Raw genomic sequence first — 27589 nt, 5'->3', positions numbered from 1 at the left:
ATTCGAATATCATATTTAAGGCTCACTTATTTGCCACGAAGTTACGTTGGTCTCCGACCATATAAACGTGAAGATCTGAGTCGAGTTATCCAAGTCCGTATGTATGTCCAAACCAATTCTACCATCTCCGAACAAATTTTTCAGATAGGACCATTTTAGTATACACTCGCAGCTGCCATTAAAACTGACCAATCAAAATTAAGGTAAAGATCTTGTTTCTTTAGGAAGTAATGCCTAAATTCGATTTGAAGCTGGTTTCAAAAAAACGTTTTCAAAATGGTCGTGAGGACAAGTACATTAGTTTCTATAAGAAATGCATCTGTGCGAGGTATTATAGCTTCAGTGCAGGAAAGTTAACTTTCTATCGAAACTTTGCGTGAATTACTCTAGAGTATAATAGTTTTGTTCACCTAACATACGTATCACCTATAACTAAGCGAGCGAGGCCAGAACGATAAAATTATCCTTCGAGATGGTATGAGAAAGCTTTATGAGAGCCGCGGTAAAAATTGAACGATGGTCGTGGCACCGCCCACTTTTTGGTGAAGTCACATATATCGGTGCCTCGTCCATCAGCTCCCATAGCTCTCTCATAGTTTGTGTGGTTTAGAAGATAAATATGTACCTGAACCAAATAGAAAGATGAGGTTACGCCTGCTTTTTCAAAATATTTTGCACACAGGTGCCCCTTGCTGCTGCGATCTCCTGTGCCAAACTACAGTTCTATGACTTAAGGAAATGCTATCGATTGATGGCATTTTGTTGGCGTGGTAGTGGTTAGATTACGCCTATCTACGAACTCCGCCTTACTTTTATGCCACACCGTCCACCAAGTTATAGTATATCAAGAAACGTAATTTTTACTGCAATTAAAGCTGCACGGAAGCAGACAGACAGACTATTTTGAATAAAATAAATTGATTTTTTCGAAAAAACCATTTGTTCTGTTTTTTATTTTTTTAAGTCCTGTTTACCTTGGGAAGCACATTGTACATATATATGTATTTATCGGTATAGATGATATTCTTCATATCATATCATTCATGTGTTCTTATATTGCGAGAAAATAAAAAAAACTGAGCATATGTCGCCCGTTTTTTATAGTCCAACAACTGTTGTTGCGCACTAACAATTTATATGAAAAGAACAAATAATTTTTTAACAACACAAAAATAGTTATAATCGTTATTTTAGTTGAGCTTCTATAATAAAACGATATTTACGGAGCTTATCCTGTGGTGACTCCACAAAAGAGGCGTATTCCACATGACATAAAGTTAAAAACATAAAAAGTGTATAAAAACTTATGATATAATAAATTAATTATGAGGAGAAAAGCTGTTGAATGCAACAGGCAAGTACCTGCACGTTAGAGATTATACGACGCACACACACAAATATGTGTGCACGCGTCAGCGATAGTTAATGATGAATGTTCATGAAAAAACTTAAATGTCTAAGATAAACTCAACAGTGTAACATTTTTTAAGCACATCACCACACAATCAAGCACAGATATATATACATACAAGTACATACACACACACAAGCGTATAAAACTGAGTTATTACTGTGACGCTTCGACACAAATGCACGCGCACTCACACTAACGTTCGCTTGTCAGCATGGTCGGCGAGGGCGTATGAGCAACATCCCACCCACAATGCCAAACAATCAAAATCGCCGCTGGAAATGTGAGCCAATGGCAACGCTGCTTATTTAATTCCAGCATCCAAAGCCGAGTTCGTTCGTTGCATATAAAAAGACGTATCCTGTTTGCGGTAAACATCATTCAAACAAGTGTGCTTCTACGATACAGTTGCAATAACCAAATAACTTCCACTACTTCTCTTATACGAGTCGAACACAAGTGACAGTTACTTTTGAATTCTTTCAGTGCGGCTCACAACTGTAAACACAAAAAGCAACAGGTGCGTAAAATACAAGTATATTGTATGGTTTCTAAGGTGTTAGCGGGTAAACGTGTGTGTATTTTTGAAGAGTTTAAAAATTTTGAAGAATAAATAAATGCTCGTTGGCACAATGTTTTGCTCATATTTTTGCGAATTATATGAAAAATTTGGAGACTTCACAATAAAAATGTTTTGCTTATAGAATAAAAGTGTAAATATTCACGTACAACTGATATTTAGCTAGTTAGGAGCGACTAAAAATATGTATCCAAACAAAGAGCGTAAATATAAATTATTTTGATTTGAAGTTTGTGAAGAAAGTTAATATAGATTGGAATAGAGTAATAAACTTATTTCAAAGAATTTTTAAATAATTCCAAACGTACATACATATTTATATACATACATATAATAGTAAAATGATCAAATAGATTTTGAAAAAAATTTAAAATTTTTAACAAGCAAATAATTTTTATAAACGAACTTTGTTTTCCAACAATTTACGCATATAGATACATATTTAAGTTAAAAAGTGTATTTACTGTATTAGTAAATTGGTTATAACCTTATTTTTATTCATGTTCCGATTTCTTGATTTCTGAGTTTTATATTTATATGCTTCAATGCAGAACGCTAAGGCTTTTTTCTTCTACAAGTGCCTGTTTCCTATTTTGTTTACTGATAAATTCTAATTTGAATTCAGTTCTAGAGAAACAAGTAAGCAAGAGTTAAATATGAGTACGAGTATATTGAAACTATGAAACAGTTATGAGTTGCAGGTCAGTTGCGAAAGTTTCATATTGTAATTAGCAGTTATCCCAGTGAAATTTTTCTGGATTGAAATTTGTATGTAAGAATTTTATGTATGCACATTTATCGGAATTGCCAATATGGGACTATATAGCTGCCATACAAACTGAACGATCGGAATCAAGTGATGGTATGGAGAACTTTTTCATTTGATTTTTATTAATTTTTGCTAAGGCAACAATGCAACCTCTTATGAAATTGTTAAGATCAAGTTACTATAATATAAAGCAAACATACAAACCGGCCGATCATAACAACTTTATTCTTGTAAGAAATATTTTGTGTGTTTTGAAGGGTATTACAGCTTAGTTGCAACCGATGTTAACATTTTTTCTTGTTTCTCACTAAAATTGGAATGAAGAAATTGAACTTATTATTGAAATAAGTATGAGCATTTTCATGCGAACACGAATAACTTTTAAGTTTTTTGCGTATTACATAGTTTATATCTTAGTTTTTATTGTTAAATAAAAAAAATATTTTTTGAAAATTGTTTGAATAATTTTTGGAATCTTTATATATCTAGTTTATATAAAAAATTAAATTTCGAAAAAAAAATTAATTTTTTCAAAATAAATTTTGAAAATTTTTAGACATTTTTTGTTTTTTTTTTGTTCAAAATTTATAGCGCGTAAATATTTAGCTAGTTTTTGAAAAAGTAGATGTTTTTGAATCTAAAATCGTTATTATTTTGAGATACCGTTAATGAAAAACATAGCAGAGGAAAATATGAATATTTTCGTTTCAAAATTATTTGAGAGTATTGTCAATTTAGCGAAATTTTCAGAGTTTTTGAAAGCATTTAATCATTGAATAAGATTTTAGAAAATTAAATTTTGAAAAAAAATAATAATAATCTGTCGAAAAAAATGTTGAATTATTATTATTTTTTTAATTTATAAAAAATTGTAATATACAAGTAGGTAATTTATAACCGTGTGGCGTGGTAGCGTGGTAGCGTGTTTTTATATGTATATGTTTTTTAATCTAAAATCCTTATTATTTTTGAGATATCGTTAATGAAAAACATAACAGAGGAAAATATGAATATTTTCGTTTAGCTTATCAACATTATTTGAGAGTAGGACGACATTGTTAATTTAGCGAAATTTTCAGATTTCCGTTGAAAGCAAGCACTTTATTATTGAGGAAGGACAATTATGTGCATACAAAACCTCATTGCTTACTGTTTTTGTCATTTGGTTGTGGTGGTATAAAATCAAAACAATAATTTAGTATACGATTTCGTTGAAAATTCTTTTAAATTTCTTTTCTCCAATACAAATGTAAATGCAAAATAACGTAAGAACATTTTCGGAAATTTTCAAAGGAAAGAATGAAACACGTAATAAAATGGAACATGAGTGAAACAAAATTTAAATATTGGTTAAAACTAGATTATATTTGATAGCAGAACCTTATAATATTGGATATATGTACTTATATGTACATATGTAAGTAATTTGAAGTAATGGATCGTATCAATGAAACATTCAATTTCGAATTCTTTGATCATACGTTATTTTGCATTTTAGGTGACGATATATGTAGCATAGAATTTTAGGCTTCTACTATCAGATATAACCAATATAGAACCGCTTTGTAACCAAAACTCAAATATTGTTTCAATATGTTTCTATTTTAACGTTTTTCCTTCACCTATGAACTTATGAAAAGTAATGTTACGTTATTTTGCATTTGAGGTGACGATATACTAAAAACAGCATATGTGTTTTGTTCGTTACTTCCTACGCTGTCACAGTTTAACAGAAATTACAACGTAAGCTTCGTTAAACAAGGATGCCCGCACAGCGGACGTAATTGTGTAAGGCACTCGAAACTACAACTACTACAGGAATTTATGCAGGTGCATGCATTGGTGCATATGTATATACAAATATCATATATTTGGTACAGCACAAACGGAATTTCATTCTAAACGTGACAAATGCCTACGAGGTGTCAATCAGCACTTCTGTCAATATGCTTCTAACCCTTTTTCGGGCAATTATAACACGCACCGAATCACGTGAGCACATAATTACATATGTGCGTATGCGAAAGTGATTAAAAGCCACGAAGCTGGTGGATTAAATACAACACAAGGATATTACTGGGGAAATTGGCTATAATTTTCATATGAATTGAAACATATTATGATAATAGAAATGTATATATTTGTAGCAGTATTTACCGCTAAAAATAATGCTATAATAAGTGATTTGGATTTTGAAGCACGAAATTAGCTCAATTGTATACTTTTTGGCTTTTCACTGCCACAAAATTCACTGAATTTCTGCCTCTGCCCTTGCTTTTTGACATTTACCACACATTTACAGTTAAAATTGCATTACAGAGAATTTTCAGTGGAACGCGGTAGTACTAATTCGAAATTAAAAAAAAAAACAAAAAAGAAAAAACGTTAAATCGGTACAGCTCAGTAGAGCGTTGCGATTTTTACAATGGATAAATATTGGTCTAAAATTTTGTATTTCTAATCAAATTTCGTGTCCAGAATCGTTGCGAATGTTAAAAAAGGCTTACGTGGATTCGGTTTTAACAAAAACCCAAGCTTACGCGTGGTACAAAGCCTTCAAACACGGTCGAGAGTTCGTTGAAGACATGCCTCGTTCTGGACGACCTTCGACCTCTTCATGATGAAAATATTTAAAAAGTCAGAAAGTGTTAGAGAGATGGCAAGAGAGCATGACATCTCTCGCGAGTCCGTTCGAATGATTTTGGTGGATATTTTGGGTATGAAACACTTTATTGCTTAACTCGTCCCGATAAAGATGGATATTTTCAATAAGAGTACGTTCAACAGGTTTCTTTGGACATGCTTGATTGTGCGAATTCCGATCCCACATTCACGGTGAGCATCATAATTGCCCATGCGACATGGGTTTCTGAGTTCGAAATGCAAACAAGTCAAAAATCATCGGAATGGTGGAAAAAAAATGAGCCGAAATCAAAAAAAAACCACGGCAAGCCGCTCAAAAATGAATGTGATGTTCAATGGTTTGTCAATATTCAGACGCTGAATAAGGAGTTCTATTTGGCGATATTGATGCTTTTGCGTAAGAACAGCCGTCGAAAACGACCGGAATTATAGAAGAACAATTCATGGATTTTACACGATGATAATGCACCATCGCATCGATCCACGATTGGGACCAAATTAAAGCCAAAAACGCAATTAATACTAAAGATCAACCACCATATTCACCAGATTTGGCTTAGTGTGATTTTTTCTTGTTCATCATTTTCCTTCGAATAACTGTTCAGTGTATAATTATTCCACAGTCATCGTAATAACGATGGAAACGCTTTAGTTGACCATATGACTGCCCAGTAGCATATCTAACATGAAGGTGATATTAATAATAATCCAACATTCACAAAATCAATTTAGATCTTGTAAGAAAGATCTACCATTTGTAGGCGACTTTGAGCGTGGTATGAAAAATACGACTATACATGTTGCATATGCATGACCGCCAAGTAAATACTATTATTATATACATATAAGTATATATTTTAATATGAAAGAAAAGGCAGTAATGAGATTACAGACAACCTTCACATTCGTGTTTCAATCATTTGCATGCCCTTCGGCCTTTTAAGCGACAGCTGTTCGTATTATACGCAAAGTAAATCAAATTGCTGGCATTAAATACGCATAATCTGCTCAAAGTATGCAACACAATGTTGGGAACGCTAAGCAACCGATAATGACACGCTAATGCGCCATAAAGTATGCAACACTTTCATCATTTCACACTATACCAAGCGCAAATCACGTGCCTGTGCCGGAAGCTGCGCTTAAGAGCGGCACTTTATTAAGATTATTGCAGAATTTAACTTCCAGTTTCTAACTTATTGTCATTAGCACTCGTCTTTCCTGTTGTTCGCCTTTGCGGCCGTTTTGCAACACCACCTGTACTGTGTAAACAGTAAACTGATAGCGTGCAAATTTCGCAAAATGCAATCGTGATGGTAATTTTTATCCATTATACTCTTAACCTACCGTCTTAGTGCCGTTAGAAGTTAGTGGCAAACGAACATTCGCACTCATATGTATTCGTTGTGCGTCGTATGTCATTTGCCAGCTGTCAACAACACACAACACAGTTGTTTGTCGGCAAGGAAACGCGTGCTGTACTTACGTGTACCTTGACTATGTGGATATTAGTCCTTGCGGGCAACTGAGCTGTAGTTTTTATTTTAGAAGTAAAGCATTTGCCGCAAATTTAAACTCGTTAGTCACTGGGGTTTAGAGATTTTATTTTTTTACTGAGTGTATAATGAAGCGAAGCTTTGCTGAGTATATGCTACATTTGGAGTGTCACTTCTTTTATTTTATTACAGGCCCTTTATTGGTACTAGGCGATTTTTAAGACACTAAAAGCCATTGTATCTTTACCATATTGTATATAGATTCAAAATAAAAATATAGTAAATTAATTTGCTAGCTATTTTTTGTACTGAAAGTTAATTTATGTATTCATTATAATTTCAAATACACACAATGCTTTACAATATATATGTACATATATGCAATGCGGCGAAATGCTTTTGTTTTGAACCAGGCAGTATCTAATACCTCTAACCTTGTTATTGGTTCATGAAAAATTTTCTACAAACTAAGAAAAAAGCGCATTAAATATTGTGGACCCGCGGAAAGTATAAACAGTGTCTCTCTATAAAACTACGCTAGAGTTTAGAAGTAGTAGGAAGCAGTAATGAAACTCAATAGGCGACGAAGTGAACGGAAAGTGTAATTTAACCACTGCCATTAGCGAGTTATTACATCAGCTAAAGCCTTACTTAGTAATACTGATAGCGTTACACTCTTTACTGTCAACGCAGAATATGATCTGTGGTTACTACAAAATGTTGCGGAATTGGTTCCATACTCTATACCATATGTATATATGTATGTGCACAACTAGCTTACACTTCCCTACCGGGTGTCTACTGAAAAGCGTGTATGCAACTGGTACTGTTTGTTGAAGCTCCAAACTGTTTTGAAAAAAGTCTAAGTCTAAGCATATTTATCAGCCTACAATTTGTAGCTTTGAGTGTAAATCCTTCTAAGCTGCACCATGTACATATGAATATGTGCAAATATACATATGCATGCCGTTGCGCACGTTCTCGCTAGTTGCTAGTTGCATTATCTGTATTTTCGTTCGGCATTTACCTGCATTGGTGTGGTAGATGCATATTCGCTCACATAGGTATGTAAGCATTGTATCAGCGCCAGCCTTGATTTGATGGATCATTTGCACTTGCCTGTGTTGGCATTTGCTCTATTGACAGTTAATCCAATGCAAGCATGAACAGGCCGGCATGTTACCCTGTAGGATTTTTATGACTTGAAGGAATAAGTTTATTTTTCTTAGCTAGATAATATTTAGACAGGTGAATATTATTAAGAAGAAACTGGTGTGGGTCATAAAAACCGCTAGTATACTCAAATAAAATTTTAAGGGAGCGCTCATAACTCATAAATGTATTCAAAAACAAGTTAAAGAGTCATGTGGTGGTAAAACTTTAGGATGTAAAATAAATCCAAACAAATTACGAGTATGCACAAAATTTAATGAGCATTGTCATATCATTTATCTTTGGTATGCTAATATAATAAAGAGGAAAGATTTGATTATTTGCTTGTTTGTAATGAATAGACTCCGAAACTACTTAATGGATTTGAAAATTTCTTTCAATGTTGAGAAGCTACGCTATCTCCGATGAACATAGGCTATATTACTACAATGAGTAAAAATTAGTAAGACTTTGTTCATAATTTTAATTTATTCTTCAAAATATATGTGGTCTCCCTCAAAGTAAACCCCCTTGGTCACAAAACACTTGTGTCAACGGTTTTTCCAATCCTCGAAATAGTTAAAGTAAATTTCCGGAATAGCCTTCAATGTGGAAGGCAGTCGTTTGAGTTTGCTGAATAGCCAGAAGGCACGCGGAGCTAAATTAGGCGAATTCGGTGGTTTCACGAAGAATCAATGCAGTATGCGATGGTGCATGATCCAAAAACCAAGAATTGTCGGCCCATAATTCCGTCCTCTTTTTAAGAAAAGCTTCGCGGAAACGACGTATAAGACTCAATTAGTATTCCGACAGTTTGGTCGGTCAGGGGAAATTCGGAGTGCACCACACTTCGATAATCGAAGATAATTGTTAACATAACCTTGATTTTTAGTTTTTTCGGCTTCGGCTCACTTTTGCCAAGATATTCGGTCGATTGATCGTCAGTTTCCGGGTTGTAAGCATTAATCAAAGACTCATCGTCAGTAATAACACGTTTTACGACATCCTGGCAGTCGGAAAGCATTGTTTCACAGATGTTAAAGCGCCGCTGTTTTTCGAAAAAATTTGTGATTTCGGAACCAATCGTGCTTTCACTTTTCTTAGACCCAAATGATCTTTCAAAATAGTTTTCACTGATCCCTCCGATATTCCAACGATGCCGGTAAGATCTCTGACTGTTAAACGATTCTCATGCACCAAAATGACAACAAATCACTTGTAGCTTTTTAGGAATGTAGCGTTATATACCTGTAACCTATATTAATCCTACATCGCTAGCATAGGATAGCAAATAAGCACACATAACCTCCTTCGTTACTATAGATTGTGCATCTTAAGTTAATATTCTTACCTATTCAAGAAATATAGTGACGTAAGATATTTTTTTTTGTCACCTAGTGCGAGATAACTTTAATTTCTGCCTTAAAAGCAACGATGAAAAAATCTGGAATCTCTTCGTTTTTGTATTAAAAAAAAACAGGTTCATTGTATTTGATTATAAATATATTTTGCCTAGCAGAAGTCGATATAGAAATATTACAACGTGCTCTACATTATTTTAAATCTTAAAATAGTTGCTATATATTATTTTAAATGTTTAAATAGTTCATTATTGCATGGGACTGTTGCCCTCTGCCTTTTGTATACCTGTATATGTATGAAGTGGTTTACACATTTATATTAGGCGTCTTCGATTCACCTCTTCTCTGTTCGTTATGTGTGAGCTCCGCACGCTCAAGCAACTAACTAATAACAACAATAGTTGTGGAGTCAAATTTAATAGAAGTGAAACGTGTAGAATTAAGCACCCTCGCTCACTCTCCATCGCTGTTTGATTATGCTAGCCTACATATTTCCAAGGAATGGCGAATCGAAGACAATAATTAACATTTCTGCATATTAGGCTCATGCAATTAATAGTCGAGTCTTTATGGAGATTAGATGATTTATTTATGGCATATAATCAAAGCTGCACTTGCAACCGACCCAGCGATGAATAGTGCTAATATATTCACATATATTCACATATTTAGTAGAAATTGAGCAACAAATTAATGTAAATACCATTTGATTGAAATGAAGAAAAAATTTAAAGAATTTAAATTGCACATACTTTCAAATATTAGAAAAAATGCAATTTTTTTGCGTAACTTTCTGAGAAGGGTGCTTACATACATAAATATATGTAATATCATTATTATCTTTTCATTTTAATTGCAAACTAAAACGAAGGGAAACATTTCTGAAAGTTCAAATTCTGGTGCAATTTATTCCCAGCAGGAAAACAAAGATAAATCGAAGGTTAGTTACAATAGCAAAGAAAGCTGCAACTCCCCCTCATTTTGCATTGAGGAAGCAAGAAAAACAATATCCTTGTTGCACCAAGAAAAGGAAACTTAAAGTATATTTATTGTGGTAGAATTGGTAGAACTAGCACAAAGTATGCAAATAATACCGCAAAACAGACAAAGGAAAAGTTTACTTAAATAGAAAAGGACGAAGGGGTGATGTTCATATTACATTACTGTTATTTTTGTTGATTTATGATTTGTTTATACATACACATATGCTGATAGTTTTCTCAGCATTGCCAACTGGAGGCAAAAACCATGACCTAACGCTTTCTATTAATAACGGTCACATCTTTTCTGCGAATACAATGGATTAAGTGGCTTTATACAATTAATTTAATGTCATAAATAGAAGGAGCTCTCGTTTTTTTTCGATGGACTGAAGGCATAAATTTGAAAGAGCGGGTCTAACATACATCATGAGTTCAAAGTATTTTTTAAGGCTCAATTGATTATTTTCTTAATGATAAAACCTACTGCATTCACCGTGCGCCAAATCTTGGAAAAGACCCATGAAAGGAAAATCGATACACACCACCGTCGATTCGTCGATTTTAAAGCTGCTTTTGATAGCATGAAAAGGAGCTGCCTCTGTGTCGCGATGTCTGAATTTGGTATCCCTGCAAAACTAACATGGACCTCAACAACCGCTCCGTTAGTTCTACTTTATCCAAACTGGATAAGGAAGCGAAACAAATGGGTCTGGTAGTGAAGGAAGGCAAGATCTCCTGTCATCAAACAAACAGTTGTCGCACTCGCGACTAGGCTTCCTCGTCACTGTTGACAGTCATAATTTCGAAGTCATAGATAACAGGAACAACAATGTCAACCTCGAAATCCAACTCAGAACAACTCTTTGCCAACAAGTGCTACTTCGGACTGAGAAGGCAATTGAAAATTAAAGTCCTCTCTCGACGAACAAAAGCCAAACTCTATAAGTCGCTCAAAATTCCCGTCCTGCTATATGGTGCAGAGGCTTGGACGATGACAACAACCGATGAGTCGACGTTGCGAGTTTTCGAGAGAAAAGTTCTGCGACAGATTTATGGTTCTTTGTGGGTTGGCCACGGCGAATATCGCATTCGATGGAACGATGAACTGTATGAGATATACGACGACATTGTCATAGTTTAGCGAATTAAAATAGAAAGACTACGCTGGCTAGGTCAATTCTCCTGCAGTTTTACGTTCGAAGTTCATCAATCATCGCTGGCTTGGTGGCATAGACTTGACGTAGCACCACAGGAAATAGTAGGCGTGAAATCGCACGATCACAGCGGCCATTAACTGGGCTATTTCATGATACAACACGTTCTCCAAACTTGGTTTTTAGTAAATCGATTGTGACATTCGCTATGTGGCGCCATCCTTATCATCCAATTCGGTCCAAAAATTTTCGGTTATCATTGAGCGGTAGCGATTCCCATTCACAGCAACGTGCCAGTCTGGATCATCACGGTAGAAGTACGGTTCAATGACGCCGCCGGCCCATAAATCGCACCAACCCGCAATTTTTTCGAGATGCAATGGAGACTCGTGGATTGCGTTTGGATTGCTGCCTGACCAGTAATGCATATTTAGCTTATTGAAGAAGCCATTCAGCCAGAAATGATCCTCATCGCTGAGGATGAATTTTCGCTGAAATTCCGGATAATTTTCAAGTTGTTGCTCGGTCCAATTCACGAACATACGACAATTTCGGCTTCAGTTCTTGCGTCAATTCGATCTTGTAAGGATGTAGGCCACTAGACGCTCAATTGCTGATCTGACAGGATGATTTAAAGTTAAGGCCACTGACTCCGAATTTCAGTAGTAAATTTTAATAATTGAAAACCCCGTTACATAAAATATTATTCGCTCTTGCGAAAAAAAACTTTTTATATAACAAAAATAACAGTATACATATTTAAAAAAATATTTAGAACTACAAGTATGTTAGTTAACACAAAAGATATTGCTGGGAAGATATGTATTACTCAAAAAAATATATCTTTTTTATATGCTTTCAGCATGTCAAGCCAAATGTTTGTATTCGTTTGCTTCGCCACCCTTTTGATCGCCGCTGCGCAATCCATCAACGCTATGGCTGTTCCACCATTCTGTCAATCGGGCATGGTTGAGGATATGCCACCACACATCCAAAAAGTCTGCTCGGCACTCAACAATTCGGAACAATTGGCTACAGCGTTGAAATCGTACTTGAATAGCGAGGCGGCAGGTAAAATACTTAAATTTGAGATTTTTGAAAATTTCTTAATATACTTATGCGCTAAATGTATGCTCTCACACATTAGCTCTGCTGACCGATCAGGCGCCCTTGAAGCGTTCCGATGTTGATCACGTTTTCTTGCGTTTCGGTAAAAGGCGTTAAATTTCCAGCGCCGATAATGTTGCCACCGCCACCAATACATCTTAACCAACAGTTGACCGTTGATGGACGCTATGATTTGTAACACAAACACACACACACTCAAGCACGACCGCCATGTGAATAACCAACAATAACAAACGACCAATTATTGCAAATGAAAATTAAAGAAATTCGCTTTAATTTAATCAATATTATTTAACCATAAAATAAATTAAAAATTATAGCAGAATTTTATGGCAAAATAAAAAAATGCAAGCAGTAAATTTGCAAACAAAAATATTTTTAAAAGAAAAAAAAAATTAAATATATTAAATTAATTATTAAACTAAACAAATATTTTGTATGTATGTATAATACAAATTCTTAAGTTGATCTCTTTATAATGAATAACAATTTTCTGTACTTGTGCATCTGGAATATATGCTTATATATAATATATGCGTATACACATAAGAAATGTTGGGAGCTTGTAAAAATCGAAAAAAAATTATAAAACAATTTTTAAAACTAATTGTTGTTTTTATTGTTTATTGTTTATTGTGTTAGGCAAATAAAAACACAAATAAAGCGTCGCATATTGGAAAACAGAATTAAAAAGAAAAAAAAAGAAAACAAAAATAAATTAAAAATATATAAAATAGCACGAGGGAGCGGAGACCGCAGATATTTATAAATAAGCAAAAACATATATACATGTATATATATCAACGTTTGTACTCACTATTAAAAGGCATCATTGAACCCAAAAAATTTTACATTTAACATTTTTGGCGCATATAATAAATATTTATGTAGTTATAAGTTATCGGAAGTAATAATGCAGACCCGCAGATAAAGATGTATTTTGCAACAACTAAATATAAACATATGTATATAAATGTAATAAAGCTATTATTTTCAATAAAGTGAATTGTTTCCTCTCAAATATGTATTACAAACAAAACAAACGATTTTTATTTTGGTCACTAGATGAATCGATAGAAACTCACAGGCCGACAGTTTATCTGACAAGGGAAAACTTTACAAAAAAAACATTCGTTCTTCTTCTTCTTTATTGACGTAGTCACCGCTTAAGCGGTTATAGCCGAGTTTACAACAGCGCGCCAGTCTTGCAGATTTCAATTGTAGCCATATCCTTCTTCATCTGGTCTTTTTAATGTAGTGGAGGTCTTCCTCTTCCTCTGCTCCCACCGGCGAATACTGTCGCGAATATTTTCAGAGCTGGAGTGTTTCTATCCATTCGGACGACTTGGCCTAGCCAGCCCAGCTGTCTTTTAATTCACTAAACTATGTCAATGTCGTCGTATATCTCATACAGCTCATCGTTCCATCGAATGCGATATTCGTCGTGGCCAACCCACAAAGAACCATAAATCTGTCGCAGAACTTTTATCTTGAAAACTCGTAACGTCGACTCATCAGTTGTTGTCATCGTCCAAGCCTCTGCACCATATAGCAGGACGGGATTAATCAGTGACTCATAGAGTTTGGTCTTAGTTCGTCGAGAGAGGACTTTACTTTTCAATTGCTTATTCAGTCCGAAGTAGCACCTGTTGGCAAAAGTTATTCTGAGTTGGATTTCGAGGCTGACATCGTTGTCACTGTTAATACTCGTTCCAAGATTAACGAAATTATTTACGACATCAAAGTTATGACTTTCAACAGTGTCGTGAGAGCCCAGTCGCGAGTGCTCCGACTGTTCTTTTGATGACAGGAGATATTTCGTCTTGTCCTCGTTCACTACCAGATCCATTTGCTTCGCTTCCTTATGCATTCTGTAGAGAGCAGAACTAATGGCACGGTTTTTGAGGCCAATTATATCAATATCATCGGCGTACGCCAGCAGCTGTACACTCTTATTGAAAATATACTAAATAATGCGCCAGAAGCTCCGGGAGCTCGGATGGGAAGTTCTTTTGCATCCACCGTATAGTCCGGATCTTGCACCAAGTGATTACCACCTGTTTCTGTCCATGGCGAACGCGCTTGGTAGTCTGAAGTTGACCACAAGAGAGTCCTGTGAAAATTGGCTCTCCGAGTTTTTTGCCAATAGGGAAGCGAGCTTCTATGAGAGGGGCATTATGAAGTTGGCATCTCGTTGGGAACGCGTCATCGAACAAAACGGCGCATATTTGACTTGAATCGCATTATTGTAACCAATTTTATGAACAATTGAAAATTCAATAAAAATACCGCAAGACTTTTTTAACAACCTAATATCTATTTAGTCCTTCAGCTCGAATTATTTTCTCCAAGAGTAGAAGAAGTCACACGAAAGGGGGTCGTTTGCTATCGACGGAGCTTCTGGTATTGCTCAACGTCAGTTTACACAGCCGTATTGGTTTTGCAGGGATACCAAGTTCAGACATCGCGTGCTATCAAAAGCAGCTCTGAAATCGACGAAGAGGTAGTGGGAGTCGATTCTCTTTTCACTGGTCTTTTACAAGATTTGGTGCATTGTGAATGCCTGGTCAGTTTTTGATTTTCCAGACACTAAGCCACACTGATAAGGCCCAAACAGTATGTTGCCGGTGGGCTATAATCTTTCACACGGTATGCTTGCTAGAAGCTTATATGCATTGTTAAGGAGGTTTATCGTACGGTAGCAGGCGCAGATTGTGGGGTCTCCATTTTTGTGGATTAGGTTGAACACACTTAAATCCCAATCATCGGGCAGGCTTTCGTTCTACCATATTCTACAAAGAAGCTGATATATGCTCCTTAATAGTTTTTCGCCGTCATGTTTGAAAAGATCGGCCGCCAATCCATCGACCCAGGCCGATCGATGGAAACTCACAGGCCGATAGCATATCTGACAACGAAAAACTCCCAAAAAACCATTCGTACGGCGACAGTACTATCTAACTCATAACATCGAGACAAATGCATGGAAAATAACGAAAAGCAAGGTTTAGAGTTTTTGCCAAAATGCTTGAAAAAAAATTTAGGCGTATGTACTGTCTACTTTGTTGTAGTATTAAAATAAGAGAAAAAAACCTTATCTCTGCTCATCGAAGCTAGAATACTCTTCAGAAATAAGAAAGTTTCCATACAAGAACTTGAATTTGATCAGTCAGTTCGTATGCAAGCTAAATGGTATAGTGATCTGATCTGAAAAAAATCGAAAGTTGTAACACTGGCTGCGATAATGTTCTAGCCAAATTTCGTGAAGATATCTCGTCATACATATAAAAAAGTTTTTAGTTATGATCACTGAATCTTTATCTATAATTCATGAAATTGCTTATAATTAAACACTTCGAATATAAGATTTTTTTAATTCAGCTAAATACGAAAAATATAATATTAACAAGAAAATTGTTTCCTTTTTGTATATATAATAGATCGACATTAATTATACAGCTAGACATGAATAATATATGGATAACAATACTTTTACAATACATACATATCTAAAAAAAACTTTATTTACGGTTGTTTCAAATATTGTCATAAGTTTTTAGGATTAACACTAGTAAATATGAAATATCTGGCTACATATTCATGTGATAAGTAGATATTAAGAATAATAGTTTTAATTTGGAGACGATGACATCAACACAAACATAACCCAAAAGTGCAAAAGGCCAACATACATGAGCACAAATATGCGCATGAGCGGATAACGTCGCAGGAAGGCGCCCAAACGTATACCAGCAGAATCAAGTGAAGAGTAGACACGTTTAACACGACGAGCCACACGATTGTCGAAGGGATTCTCACGCATCAGAAGTGGAAACTGTGCTTTGACTACAAATATAAATGAAGTGTAAGATAATAATGTGCAAATCTATGTAAATATAGGTGTACATGCAGGTACTTACTGTCATCAGTTGTATTGGAGAGCAATGAATTACGCGAAACTGGCTTATTGTTATATGCATATTGCTGTTGCAGTTGATCTTGCATTTTCTCCAGTTGAATGCGTAAAGCATTCCGTTCGGATGTGATGCGTTCCACAGTTTGTTGTTTATCCACCAATGTTTGTGTGAGCACCTTAATGCGTTCATCAAAAGTATCTACCGCTGCACCATCTGCGACATGCATTGTTGCGTTGCGCCGTTGTACCTCAGCACGTAGCTTTTCTAATTGTGCATCCTTTTCTTGAAGCCGTGTCGCAGCTGCAGCCATTTGATTACTGAGCTGCTGTCGTAGTTTTGCCAACTCTTGTGCTTGTATACGTTGTTCGGATTCAGTTGCGAGTAAACGTTCACGTTCTGTACGCAATTCTTTTCTTAAGGTTTCTTCTGCGGCGCGTGTACTTGCAATATATGTGGTGTGTTGTTCATTAACCATTTGCCAGTCACGTCGTAATTCTTCTAATTGCATACGCAATGTACGACTTTCGTCTACGTTTTGCTGATGCTCATGCTTTAAGGCGTCCAGCTCCATTTGTACCAAACGCAAGTCATTTTCATCTTCGCTTTTTGTTGTTGAGCCAGCCGACACGCCATTTGCCTTTAGCTCGGCTATAAGATTGTCCTTCATTTGCAGTGAGTGCTGCGCTTTATGCCTGTATTCTTGCAGTTCTTTTCGGAGCTGCTCTGTTTCCATCATTTGCATTTGTAATTTATGCGCCGTCTCCAAGTACTCTTGTTGCAGTTTAGCTAAATTAGTTTCGAGCTCTGAAATGGTGTGGGCATATGCATTGTTAGCACCCTGTGCTTTGCTCAGTTCATATTGTGCTTGATCACGCTCTTCAGTTAAACGTTGTAATAGTGTCTCCAAACCTTGTATTTTTGTTAGAAATGCGGTTTTTTCATTATCACGGTTTATTTTTGTCAAACGTACCTTTAAGTCGTCACGTTCGTTAGTAATTTCGTTTAATGCAATTTTAAATGCCATCAACTCTTGACTTTCATGCGTTCCAGTTAGAAGAGTTCCTTCAGTAGCCACCTTTTTCAGTAAGCCATGTTGCGGACTTGTTTCCTCCACTTCAATCGCCACAGCATCGGGGCGTGAATTAATGGAACTGCGTCGTGAAGAGACAGCAGAGTTTATGTGCCATTCAACTTTATCACTTGCTTCTACTGGTTCAGGCAATGCAGTGCGATATGAAGCATTTAATACATCTGTATCACCTTCTACTGATCCACTCATATTGGCATTAAGATTGCTTTTTGTTTTGATTGGGGAAAATGCTGTTTTCAATGACAATTTACTATTGGATAAGTTGCGTCGCATCGTTTCCAAAGCACTGCCTTCGCTACTATCACCATCGCCACCTGAAGTAGCTGCTACTTGCAATGCTGTAGCGGCATTTTGATCTAACTTGTTTAAAATGTTTTCGGCTTTATCTGCTAAGCCCGATATCCAAGCCATTTTTGTGTTGTCGTGGCGTTAATTAGCGAATTTTTGTTTTTAGTTGAAAGTAAACAAAATATATTTTCAGTTTGACACTATCAAATTGTTTTTTTTTTTTTTTATTGCGGGTGTCAAAAGGGGTATTTAGGAGAATCAGCTGATTTTGGGAAATATTTATACTTGTATACTAATAGTGCAGTTAGACTCAACGTATACGCAACAGACGTAGTAGAATGAGCAGAAGTTAGTCCAGCACTTCATTATACAGTGGTTGCCATATTACTTGCTTAGCTTTTATTTTTATGATGACCAGGTCTATTTAGTGATTGCTGTTATACCACACACCTTAATTGAAATGTTCATAATATTTTCCTTATTTGGCGTTATGAGTCGAAAAGGTAACTTATGGTGGGCAAACAGCTTGAACGAAAGAAGCTGAGGCTTTTTTATTGAAAATGGGGCTTAAGATTTTATTGAATCTATTCAACTCATTTTTCACATACTATTATTAGAAAAGTACTCTTTAATTTAATTGGTGCTATATTTGTCTACTGTAATTTTTAGGCAATTGAGAAGTAAAGTCCTCTCTCGAGAACAAAGACCAAACTCTACATGTCCCTCATCATTCTCGTCCTGCTATATGGTACGGAGGCATGGATAATAGCATCATCTAGTGAATCAGCCTTAGAAGAGATAAGTTTCGCCGAAGGTTTATGATCCTTTGCGCATTGACAACGGCGAGTACCGAAGTCGATGGAACGATGTGCTGTAGGAGATATACGACAACATTGACAAAATTCAGCGAAACAAGAGAAGATGAAAGAGAACAATGCAGCTTTGAAAGTTTTCAGTTCAGTGCCCGCCGGTGGAAGCTGAGGAAGAGGAAGACCTCCACTTCGTTGAAAAGTAAAGACGGAGAAGGACCAGGCGGCACTTGGTATCTCGCACTAACGCCAATAATTGACAAAAAGTTGTTAACTAGGTTGTAACCAAGTAAGCGGTGTCTACGCTATTAAAGAAAAAGAGAAGGAATATGAAGGAATCATATGTAAATTAAAATTTTGTTATATGGGAAGAAAGCGTGCGTGTAGTCCGATTTCCTCTATTTAGACTGTAACATATTAATTACAGAAAAATTTGGTTGAAATCGGTCGAACAGGTTCCGACATATGGGATTTCACCTAAAAGTGGAGCCATGCCCATTGTCCAAAATTGATACTGGCTCTTATAAAGCCTTCTCACACCAACTCGAAGTATACAAATTAACGTCTCTAGCGCAGTTATTTATTGATTTATCACTGTCAGCGGTTGCATTTTGGCATTTTGTGGGCGTGACTGCGGTCCGATTACGTCCATCTACGAACTCGTCCTTATATTTTTGCCAAAGAACATGTGTACCAAGTTTTATTAAGATATCTTGATTTTACTCAAGTTACAGCATGCACGGACGACAGAAGGACCGACAGATAGTCAACCGGATTTCCGTTTGTCCTGCCATTCTAATCATTTATATATTCTATATATCGTCACCTAAAATGCAAAAAAAAATCGAAATTGAGTGTCTTATTGATTACGCTTCACTACTTCATATTACATATGTTTGTTGAACATTTTCAGGTTCTGCGGTCAGATATGAACCAGTTTTCACCAATATTAAAACTTTGTTTCACTCATGTTCCATTTTATTTCATGTTTCATTCATGCCACTGTAAATTTCCGAAAATGGTGTTACGTTATTTTGCATTTCAGGTGACGATATATAACCTTATATCTGATTCATTTAGTTTTAGGTGATACAAACAACCCTGGCACACCATTTGCTTTCATCGTTTCATTATTTCAGCATGAACTGTCATGTAAAACGATGAAAGTTGTATGTGAATGGACCTTTAGTTTGTCAACCAGTGATCTAGCATCTAAAAAATGTTAATTTCAAAATAATTTATTTTTTAATTCTTTATTATATGTATTCTTGGGATTAAACTTTTGTTTTCAAACCGGTATGTGTGAATAAAAATTTTTAAATCTGATTTGTGGGAATAAATTTTTTTCAATCCGTATTTGGGATTAACATTTATTTTTAGTTAAGATTTTTGGGATTACAAATTAAAAAAAAAATTAAATTCAAATGCTCATTCAATAATTTTTTAAGCATTATTTGATACTCTGTTATGAAAATATGGTCATGTACAAATGCTTACCTTATTACGTTAGTAGTTGCGAGCAATATGTTTATTTTAAAATGTATAGATTAATTTAATTTTTATAAACGTTATTAAAACCACGAAATTGTTTAAAAAATATGTTTATTGAGTCATCTGCAGTACAGGTGTTATTTAATTTTTTTTACACATAAACGAAAAATATTAAAAAAGGAATAAAATTAAACAAATCGACTCAGAACAAACACAATTTAAACAAAGAAAATAAAATAACTTTCGTTAGAAAAAATAAAGCAATAAATTCGTTTCAATCAGTAATTTTAAGTTTGTGTCTTGAATCTTTAGTATTTTAATTATTTTATTTCAATTTATAATTATTTAATATAAATGTAAATATAAATCAGTCTTCAGAATGGCTTGTATGTATTACTGGAGTGCAGTTGCTTTCGATCATTTGAAATAAACTTTCACATAAGTATATTTTTGGTAAGAAATTTTTGGTGAGAAGTTTAGTCAACTAATTTTTTTATGAAAAAAGCGATATTATTCAATCGAGTAAACTTTACAAAATGTTCTGCTTTTCCACTCAAGTTTTTTCTCTATTTTTGCACATCTTTGTTTTATGCCATCGGGTTTTTAAGCAGGCGCTTTAAGAATATTTGTACTATATGTAATATTTCCTAAGAACTCTTTCTAATAAAGCAATTGTTGGCAATTACAGCATTTATTGCGTTTTAAACGTTTATTAAAATGTGTGTTTTCTATTCTTTTTTTGTTTCTTTGTCAGTTTTAGTAGAAACTTTGCGCTTTATTATTATTACTTTTTTTGTACTTCTTCATTAGAAAAATTTGTTGTTTTCATATTTCAATATTAAAATCAGTCTTTCACTATATACTTAGTTGATATTTTCTTTTTTTGAGCTTATTCGCCAAAACATTTTTCGCAGAGAATGTTTGTCAGACATTCAGTATTTATTGCAGCCGAAATTAGTTGATTCGTTTCTTATATCTTCTTAGTTAAAATTTTGCTTGTAATAGCAAGTGTGTTGCAGAAATGTCTTTTCAGATTTTATATTCAGACAATCATTACTTTTGAGTTGTTTTGTTATGAATATTTTTAGTAACAATAGCACGCTGTTATTATTTCTCATATGTATATTTTCGTTTCTTAATTTTTTATTTAATTCATACTGTTTATCTATTGCACTTATCTAATGTCTTGGTTATTTTTTTGATCAAAATCAAAAAATCATAAATTTGTAATAATAAATCAATGAGATACAAACAGAAACAGTTGTAAACTTATATATTGGTATAATTTTAACAAAAATTAAACAATTTCAACAAAACACATAAATATGTATGTATGTAATTCAAAGGAATTTAAAATTTACCATTCCTTGGTTTATCCATTTTTGAATTCTTTCTTGCATCCGGGTTGAGCAAATCTTTTATTTTTTGTTTTTAATTTTTTTCTTTGTTTCGTTTATGGCAAAACTTTTTTATATCACTTATAACGCCTTTTCAGCCTGTAAAGCAGAGAACTAAACTAAGAAGTTATTTTTCTTATATGTATGTATGTATGTAGGGAGCAGTGACTTTAAGCATTGCGCACTTCAATTAATCACATTAATATCACAGTTTGTTATTTGCACTTACCATTCTTCACTTTCTATTAGTTAAGTAGATTTCTTTAATATACATATGTATATTCCATAATTTCCGTTCAAAAAAATATATGTATAACTCGTTACAGAACGAGTAAAAGTTTCGTGAATTATTAACAGTTAAAAAATAAATACGTTTGGTGCGCTGTATTTCAAGATAATTTTCTCAGATCGTGTTCTGATATTTTCAAAAATTCAATTACTTCATTAATAAATTTGGGTTTTTAAATTAAATTAACCCTTCGCTTCATATTTTAAATGGTACAGTACATTTTTATGTATGCCCATTTTTGATTTCAACAAATGAAAAAATGTCTAATTCAATAGAGATTTTGCAATTTTACGATTTTAACACGAAAAGTTCTGAGACAACATGTTACAAGTAGTTTAAGTCGACTTAGACTAAGGTAAATTTTTTTGATCTCTAATAAAAATTGAGCATTTTCAATACATATATTTTTACATAATACGTAGCTTTCAACTTCGAGTCGCGAATTAAATGAATTGGAATAACTTTAATTTCCGCCATTACATACAGCCGACTTAGGCTACTTTAAACTACTGTTATTGATTTAATCAATATTGGTACATGTAGGTTTTTCTCTCGGGGTATACTTTTCCACTTTTTCAAATGGATTGTCTTTGATTCTTTTTTTTTTTATTTTTAACACATGTTTTCAGTTGAGTTCAGGCTCTATTCGCATATTTGGCTACCATGAAATTTCCAACAGCAATTAATATTCGCAAAACATCAAGGTTATCACTGAAACATGTTTTTTGTGATACATATTAACGTTGAAACACACTGTTTCTAAGTGTTTCGAGTATTTATAAAATACATATTTTAACAAATTCGATTAAGGTGTTTAATACTGAATTTATATAATTTCATGTTCTTCATAATATGTTTTTAAATTTAATTGACTTTAGAGAACTTTTTTCGAAATGTTTTTGTAGGTTATGTATTACTCATGAAAACTTCCAATTTGAAAATATTGAATGTTTCTTCATTTTTTATCATGCTCCTTTGTCATATCTTGTTATGGCAACGTAATAATTATATCATTAGATGTTTAATAACCCCAAGATAAGAAATTAAATTTAAATAAAAATAATATAAAAAATAAATATGTTTGGACGACCAGATAATTAGACTCGATGATGCCTTAAATTCTACTGTAAAACAGTTTTTCTTTGAGCAATTTGAGGGTTAAGAGGTTTAGCTGGTGTATAACAGTGGTGGCTTGATTTTTGTCATCACTTGTATAAAAGTTTTCTTTTGTTGTTCCAAGGATTGTAATTTTACAAAGCTTTTTTTGATTAGTCTAGATCAGGATTGCAAATCTTTTACCTCAAAATTGTTAATCACAAAATCGAACATCTTCCAAGATGTGATTTGAAAAAAATTTTATTTTAAATTTTTATAAAAAAATTTTAAATTGAATATTTTATTTTGAATCCAAGATGTTTGGGATTAAAAATGTAATTTTTTAAATTTAATAGTGAAAATTATAAATCTTACTTTTAATAATTAAATCAGAATTAAGTTTTGGTTAAATTATTTTGTTTTAATTATAAGCTTGAGATTATAATTTTTTTTTTCATTTTTAATTACAAGCTTGGTATTTTGCATTTTTTTCTTATTTTATAACTCTGTATTTGAATATAATATTAATTTTTTCGATTAAATTTTTTTTAATTTCATATTTCCGGTATTTGGTAAAAGAAATTTAAAAATCACTCTTAATTTAGATTTTGTAGATTACAAAAATATATTTAATTCAAATGTCAAAACAATTGTTTTTTTATTATTTGCAACCCTGGTCTAAATCCGACTTTATGTAAAATTGTTTATTAAATTAAGCGGGATCGCTAATGTAATTGTAGCCAGCTTTTTAAGCGTTATGCTGACTTTTTTTCAAAATTAAACTATTTTGTGTAATTTTATCACAGAATTGTTGCACTCAAAGCATTTCAATTACTTATTCTAAAAGTTAGCATTATAAAATTAATAAAACAAAACTGACATAAATGTAAAACATAAAAGTTTGTGAAACTTTGTTTTCACACTTTTTTTGTTATGCCAAAGCGAATCGTTGCCACTGTATTCACAAACATATTTGCATATATTGATTGCTTAATGTAGGCGCTGTTATTTGCGCAGTTATTATCGTTTGTTGGTTTTTGTAACTATTTTTTTGTTTTTTTTTTCAGATGGCTGTAATTTGGAGTAAAATTAATGAGTTACAACAATTTGGGTACTACTAGCTTTTTATTGAGTTTTAGCATATAGTTTCTGTGTTTTTCGTAGTTAATATTTGAAGTTCTAACTTGCAGCATTTCTAACATACACGTTGTCCGACTTGGAGTAAAATAATTGCTAAAATGTTCTAGAATGCGTTTATGTTTTGAAATGTGCTTGCTGTATATTTTCTCATATAATATATACGTTTTTAGAGTTACACATATGCATATTTTGTTTAACAATGTGTTATCAATTATTTTTAATGTGTGAAAAATTAAATGAATATTTTAAGTTTTTATACAAAAATGTATGTATGTATATTGTTAAGCCATTAAACAAAAATAAAACATAGTAAATTTGTCAAATTCTCGTAAAACATACAATTTTCTGACAATTTCCGCGCAAGAAAATATCAATTTTTGCTTAAAACTAAATACCTATAGCAATTTTGAGGTCACTACAGTTATTAACTAGTATATTAGTTTAATACATTCGATCATGCTTTCGGCGAAAGTTGCTTAAATAATTTTGTTTTTTCTTTAGATCGCCTGCACTGAATTATAAAAACAATAATAGTATATTATTTACTCCTGCAAATTAAAAATAATGAGTTTAGGTGCAATTCATGTGTTGTTTATTGCATAGTTATTCAATAAATTGTATTCTAGTCAAAATTTTAAAATATATATCGAAAATCAATTGTCAAAAGTTAGCCTTAAATATAAGCTAAAATAATTCATGAGAATTATCTGGTTATTTGCATAGCAAGTTACTTCTTTTGTCCGTTTAGTTTTTGCTTTTTTTACCGGGTTTTGTTAGAGGGTTGTATGGTTGATTGGGACGCTAATGGAGGGAGGAGTACGGGACAAAATTCGCTTTTATTATGTTGTAAGTTATGACAAAAAAAAACTTGATTACTTTTCTTTCTTAACATTAAACATCTAGTAGATCAAATGGATTATACATTATGTTGCTAGAAATTGCATATGATATCTTAATGCACATACACACATATGGATATATTTAGGTTTTTCATTAACACAAGAACTTTTAATTCTTGTATGCTTCACCAACAATTTCTATCGACGCACTATTGTATAATCACCCATATACATATAGTTTTTTAATTGTTTCAATTTTACTTAAATCTAAACGTTAAATAATGAAGTTAATTTATATGCTCATCATATTTGGCATAAACTCTTACGTGTTTTCACTTTCACATTCTATTCACACAACAATTGCAACAGTTACCGATTCCTTCCTGCAAGTATGTGTAATTTGGAAGTCTTTTTACGCACAGCGTTGAATTGTGTTTCATCGTCAAAACGGTTTAGATTTTTGTTTTAATAATAGCCAGCTGCATTTGAATAACCTTGCTGATACTGTGAATCTGTTTTTAGACGAATTGGAAAAAATTGTCAATAGAATTAGAAATCTTCAAAAATTAACACTAACTAAATAAGATTCTTCACAATTATATTATTTTTACGAAACTTCATTTAATTGAAACTTATGTAACTGAAACTTACCATAACCAGCGTAAGCACGCTCGTCATATGCTTGCTGTCCATGCTGCGAGTAGTCTGCCTGTGGTGCTGTATTATAATCAACAGCTGGCGCACCATATTGCTGGGTATAATCTTGGCCGTACGTCTGATAACGCGTATCTTGTTGCGTACCATAACTACTAGAACTGCATAAATAACCAAAAATATATACACAATATTTTAACTGCAGTATTTATATAATTCATACCTATAAGTCTGATATTGGCTTTGATCGTATTCGGTGCCTTGTGTGGAATAAGCACTACTGGCCTGTGGTGCCGCCTGTGCATGTGTAACATACCCACTTTGTCCATAGCCATTATAAGATGATTGTGCGGCTGGCGCAGCATACGATTGAGCATACGGATCGACTGCTTGGGACTGATCATGTGTGGCATAACTATGATGGCTATATAAAAACACATGAACAAAATATCTCCTATAAGTTTTATAAAGGTATAATTTTAATAATGTATACCTTTGTTGTTGTTGATGGTGACTAGGTGGAGCACCATAACTAGATGGTGGAGCCATTGGAGCTGCATGTTGCATTGGTTGATGATACTTCGGCACCATTGGACGTTGTGAATATGGACCACCTTCATAACGACCACGCTTTGGTCCAGGGGGGCCACCTGGTGCACCACGTTTCAATGATGGTACCGGTGCAATTTGTGTATTAGCGCTATGCGGTTGAGAGTGCATAGGGGCACGTGAAATCGATTGACCATAGCCACCACGCCCACGTGGTGGGCCTCCGCGTCTCATCGGCATTTGACCATGTTCTCCACCAGGACCCATGCCATGCATGCCACCATTTATGTGTGAATTATATCCCCCACGTCCCCGAGAGAAGGATCCGCGTCCTCGAGGTGGTCCTCGAGATGGCATACTGCTTACACTACCATTAGAACTAACTGCAACTGGGGCTGCAGCAATGACTTCAGGTGCTGAAGCGGTCCCATTATTTGTTTCTGCCAATTCTGGAGCTGCGCCGTCAGCTGCTGGGGCTGGAGTGGCTGAGCTTGCTGTTGGTACAGGTGAAACTGTTTTATTGTTTTCTGCACCCGTATGTTGCTTTGCTATTGTGTGTGTATTGTGAATGATTTCATTGATATAAACAAAAATCTAATATATACTGTTATACTTACGTTGAGCATAAATGGGAGGTCGGCCACCACGCATTGGTGGTCCACCCCCGCGTGGCATATAACTTCCACGACCCTGATAACCTGAACCTCTTGGCGCACGCATACCACGTCCACCCGGGCCCATACCTTGAGGTGGAGGTCCACCACCTCCCATCATACCACCACGACCCATATAATGGCCCCTACCCATGCCTCTACCGCGACCGCGTTCAAAGCTTCCTCGCATTGGTCCACCTCTGCCGCGATAACCACCACCACGTGGAGCTGGTGGACCAGAGGGCGCGACCATACCTGCTGGGGGTGCTTCCATTTTTATTTCACTTCAAATTTTAACTAATAAAACCTCTAAACTGCTTTTTATAACACAATTATTTTCTTTTATGTGTACTTTTATGCATACAATCGACCCGGCAGTTGTTCTGAGTGAAAAATTTCTTATGCAATTATATCCTTATTGAATTAATTTGTTGCGCACTTCTTACTTATTATGCTAAGGTATACACTTATTGATACTTTTATTATAATTTAATGTAATTTTCTGCACTTTATTCCACAAAATTAAGAGATTTATTGGCAGAAAAAATTGCAGCACTTAAAAACTTTGTGAAAAAATATGGCGTCGCACTTGATATCGATTTTTGCTTAACAGGGATGTATTTAATGCATAAAGACCGCCTCTCCTATAAGGTTGCCATTGCCATGCATCGAGGTTAAAAATTCATTTATATTTTTTATTT

The 27589-nt window shown here is 34.2% G+C and overlaps 3 protein-coding genes across 5 annotated transcripts; 1 reads left to right on the top strand and 2 right to left on the bottom strand.

The window, feature by feature from the left end:
* Nucleotides 1-1771: 1771 nt before the first annotated feature.
* On the top strand, nt 1772-13340 carry LOC105227091 (dromyosuppressin). The gene is made up of 3 exons (XM_011206273.4): nt 1772-1931; nt 12412-12620; nt 12697-13340. The coding sequence occupies exons 2-3, from the start codon at nt 12413-12415 to the stop codon at nt 12771-12773; spliced, it is 285 nt and encodes a 94-aa protein (XP_011204575.2). The 5' UTR covers nt 1772-1931; nt 12412; the 3' UTR covers nt 12774-13340.
* A 2630-nt stretch (nt 13341-15970) lies between these two features.
* LOC105227090 (golgin-84) lies at nt 15971-18198 on the bottom strand. The gene is made up of 2 exons (XM_011206272.4): nt 16598-18198; nt 15971-16523 (listed from the first exon to the last, which is right to left on the bottom strand). The coding sequence occupies exons 1-2, from the start codon at nt 18093-18095 to the stop codon at nt 16309-16311; spliced, it is 1713 nt and encodes a 570-aa protein (XP_011204574.2). The 5' UTR covers nt 18096-18198; the 3' UTR covers nt 15971-16308.
* Nucleotides 18199-21354: 3156 nt separating this feature from the next.
* Nucleotides 21355-27497, bottom strand: LOC105227089 (hornerin). Of its 3 annotated transcripts, none has more exons than XM_029550556.2 (5): nt 26853-27497; nt 26180-26783; nt 25910-26110; nt 25684-25838; nt 21355-25544 (listed from the first exon to the last, which is right to left on the bottom strand). In XM_029550556.2, the coding sequence occupies exons 1-5, from the start codon at nt 27160-27162 to the stop codon at nt 25498-25500; spliced, it is 1317 nt and encodes a 438-aa protein (XP_029406416.1). In that variant the 5' UTR covers nt 27163-27497; the 3' UTR covers nt 21355-25497. The 3 variants fall into 3 exon arrangements, with proteins under 3 accessions (XP_029406416.1, XP_011204573.1, XP_011204572.1); XM_011206271.4 differs by having other exon boundaries at nt 25684-25847; nt 26180-26729; nt 26853-27496; XM_011206270.4 differs by having other exon boundaries at nt 25684-25847; nt 26853-27494.
* Nucleotides 27498-27589: the final 92 nt, after the last annotated feature.

This window comes from Bactrocera dorsalis, unplaced genomic scaffold (genome assembly GCF_023373825.1).
Source record: "Bactrocera dorsalis isolate Fly_Bdor unplaced genomic scaffold, ASM2337382v1 BdCtg030, whole genome shotgun sequence".
NCBI classification, from domain to species: domain Eukaryota; kingdom Metazoa; phylum Arthropoda; class Insecta; order Diptera; family Tephritidae; genus Bactrocera; species Bactrocera dorsalis.
The sequence above is the reverse complement of the archived record's forward strand: the minus strand, read 5'-3'. Positions and strand labels throughout refer to the sequence as shown.

Bases quoted from the DNA above. Each gene is read 5' to 3' on its own strand.
- LOC105227091 (XM_011206273.4), top strand. From the start codon at position 12,413: ATGTCAAGCCAAATGTTTGTATTCGTTTGCTTCGCCACCCTTTTGATC. The intron at 12,621-12,696 runs GTAAAATACTTA...CTCACACATTAG, and splicing joins CTTGAATAGCGAGGCGGCAG to CTCTGCTGACCGATCAGGCG.
- LOC105227089 (XM_011206270.4), bottom strand. From the start codon at position 27,162: ATGGAAGCACCCCCAGCAGGTATGGTCGCGCCCTCTGGTCCACCAGCT. The intron at 26,784-26,852 runs GTAAGTATAACA...CACACACAATAG, and splicing joins ACCTCCCATTTATGCTCAAC to CAAAGCAACATACGGGTGCA. The intron at 25,545-25,683 runs GTAAGTTTCAGT...GTCTAAAAACAG, and splicing joins GCGTGCTTACGCTGGTTATG to ATTCACAGTATCAGCAAGGT.
- LOC105227090 (XM_011206272.4), bottom strand. From the start codon at position 18,095: ATGGCTTGGATATCGGGCTTAGCAGATAAAGCCGAAAACATTTTAAAC. The intron at 16,524-16,597 runs GTAAGTACCTGC...TTATATTTGTAG, and splicing joins CTCCAATACAACTGATGACA to TCAAAGCACAGTTTCCACTT.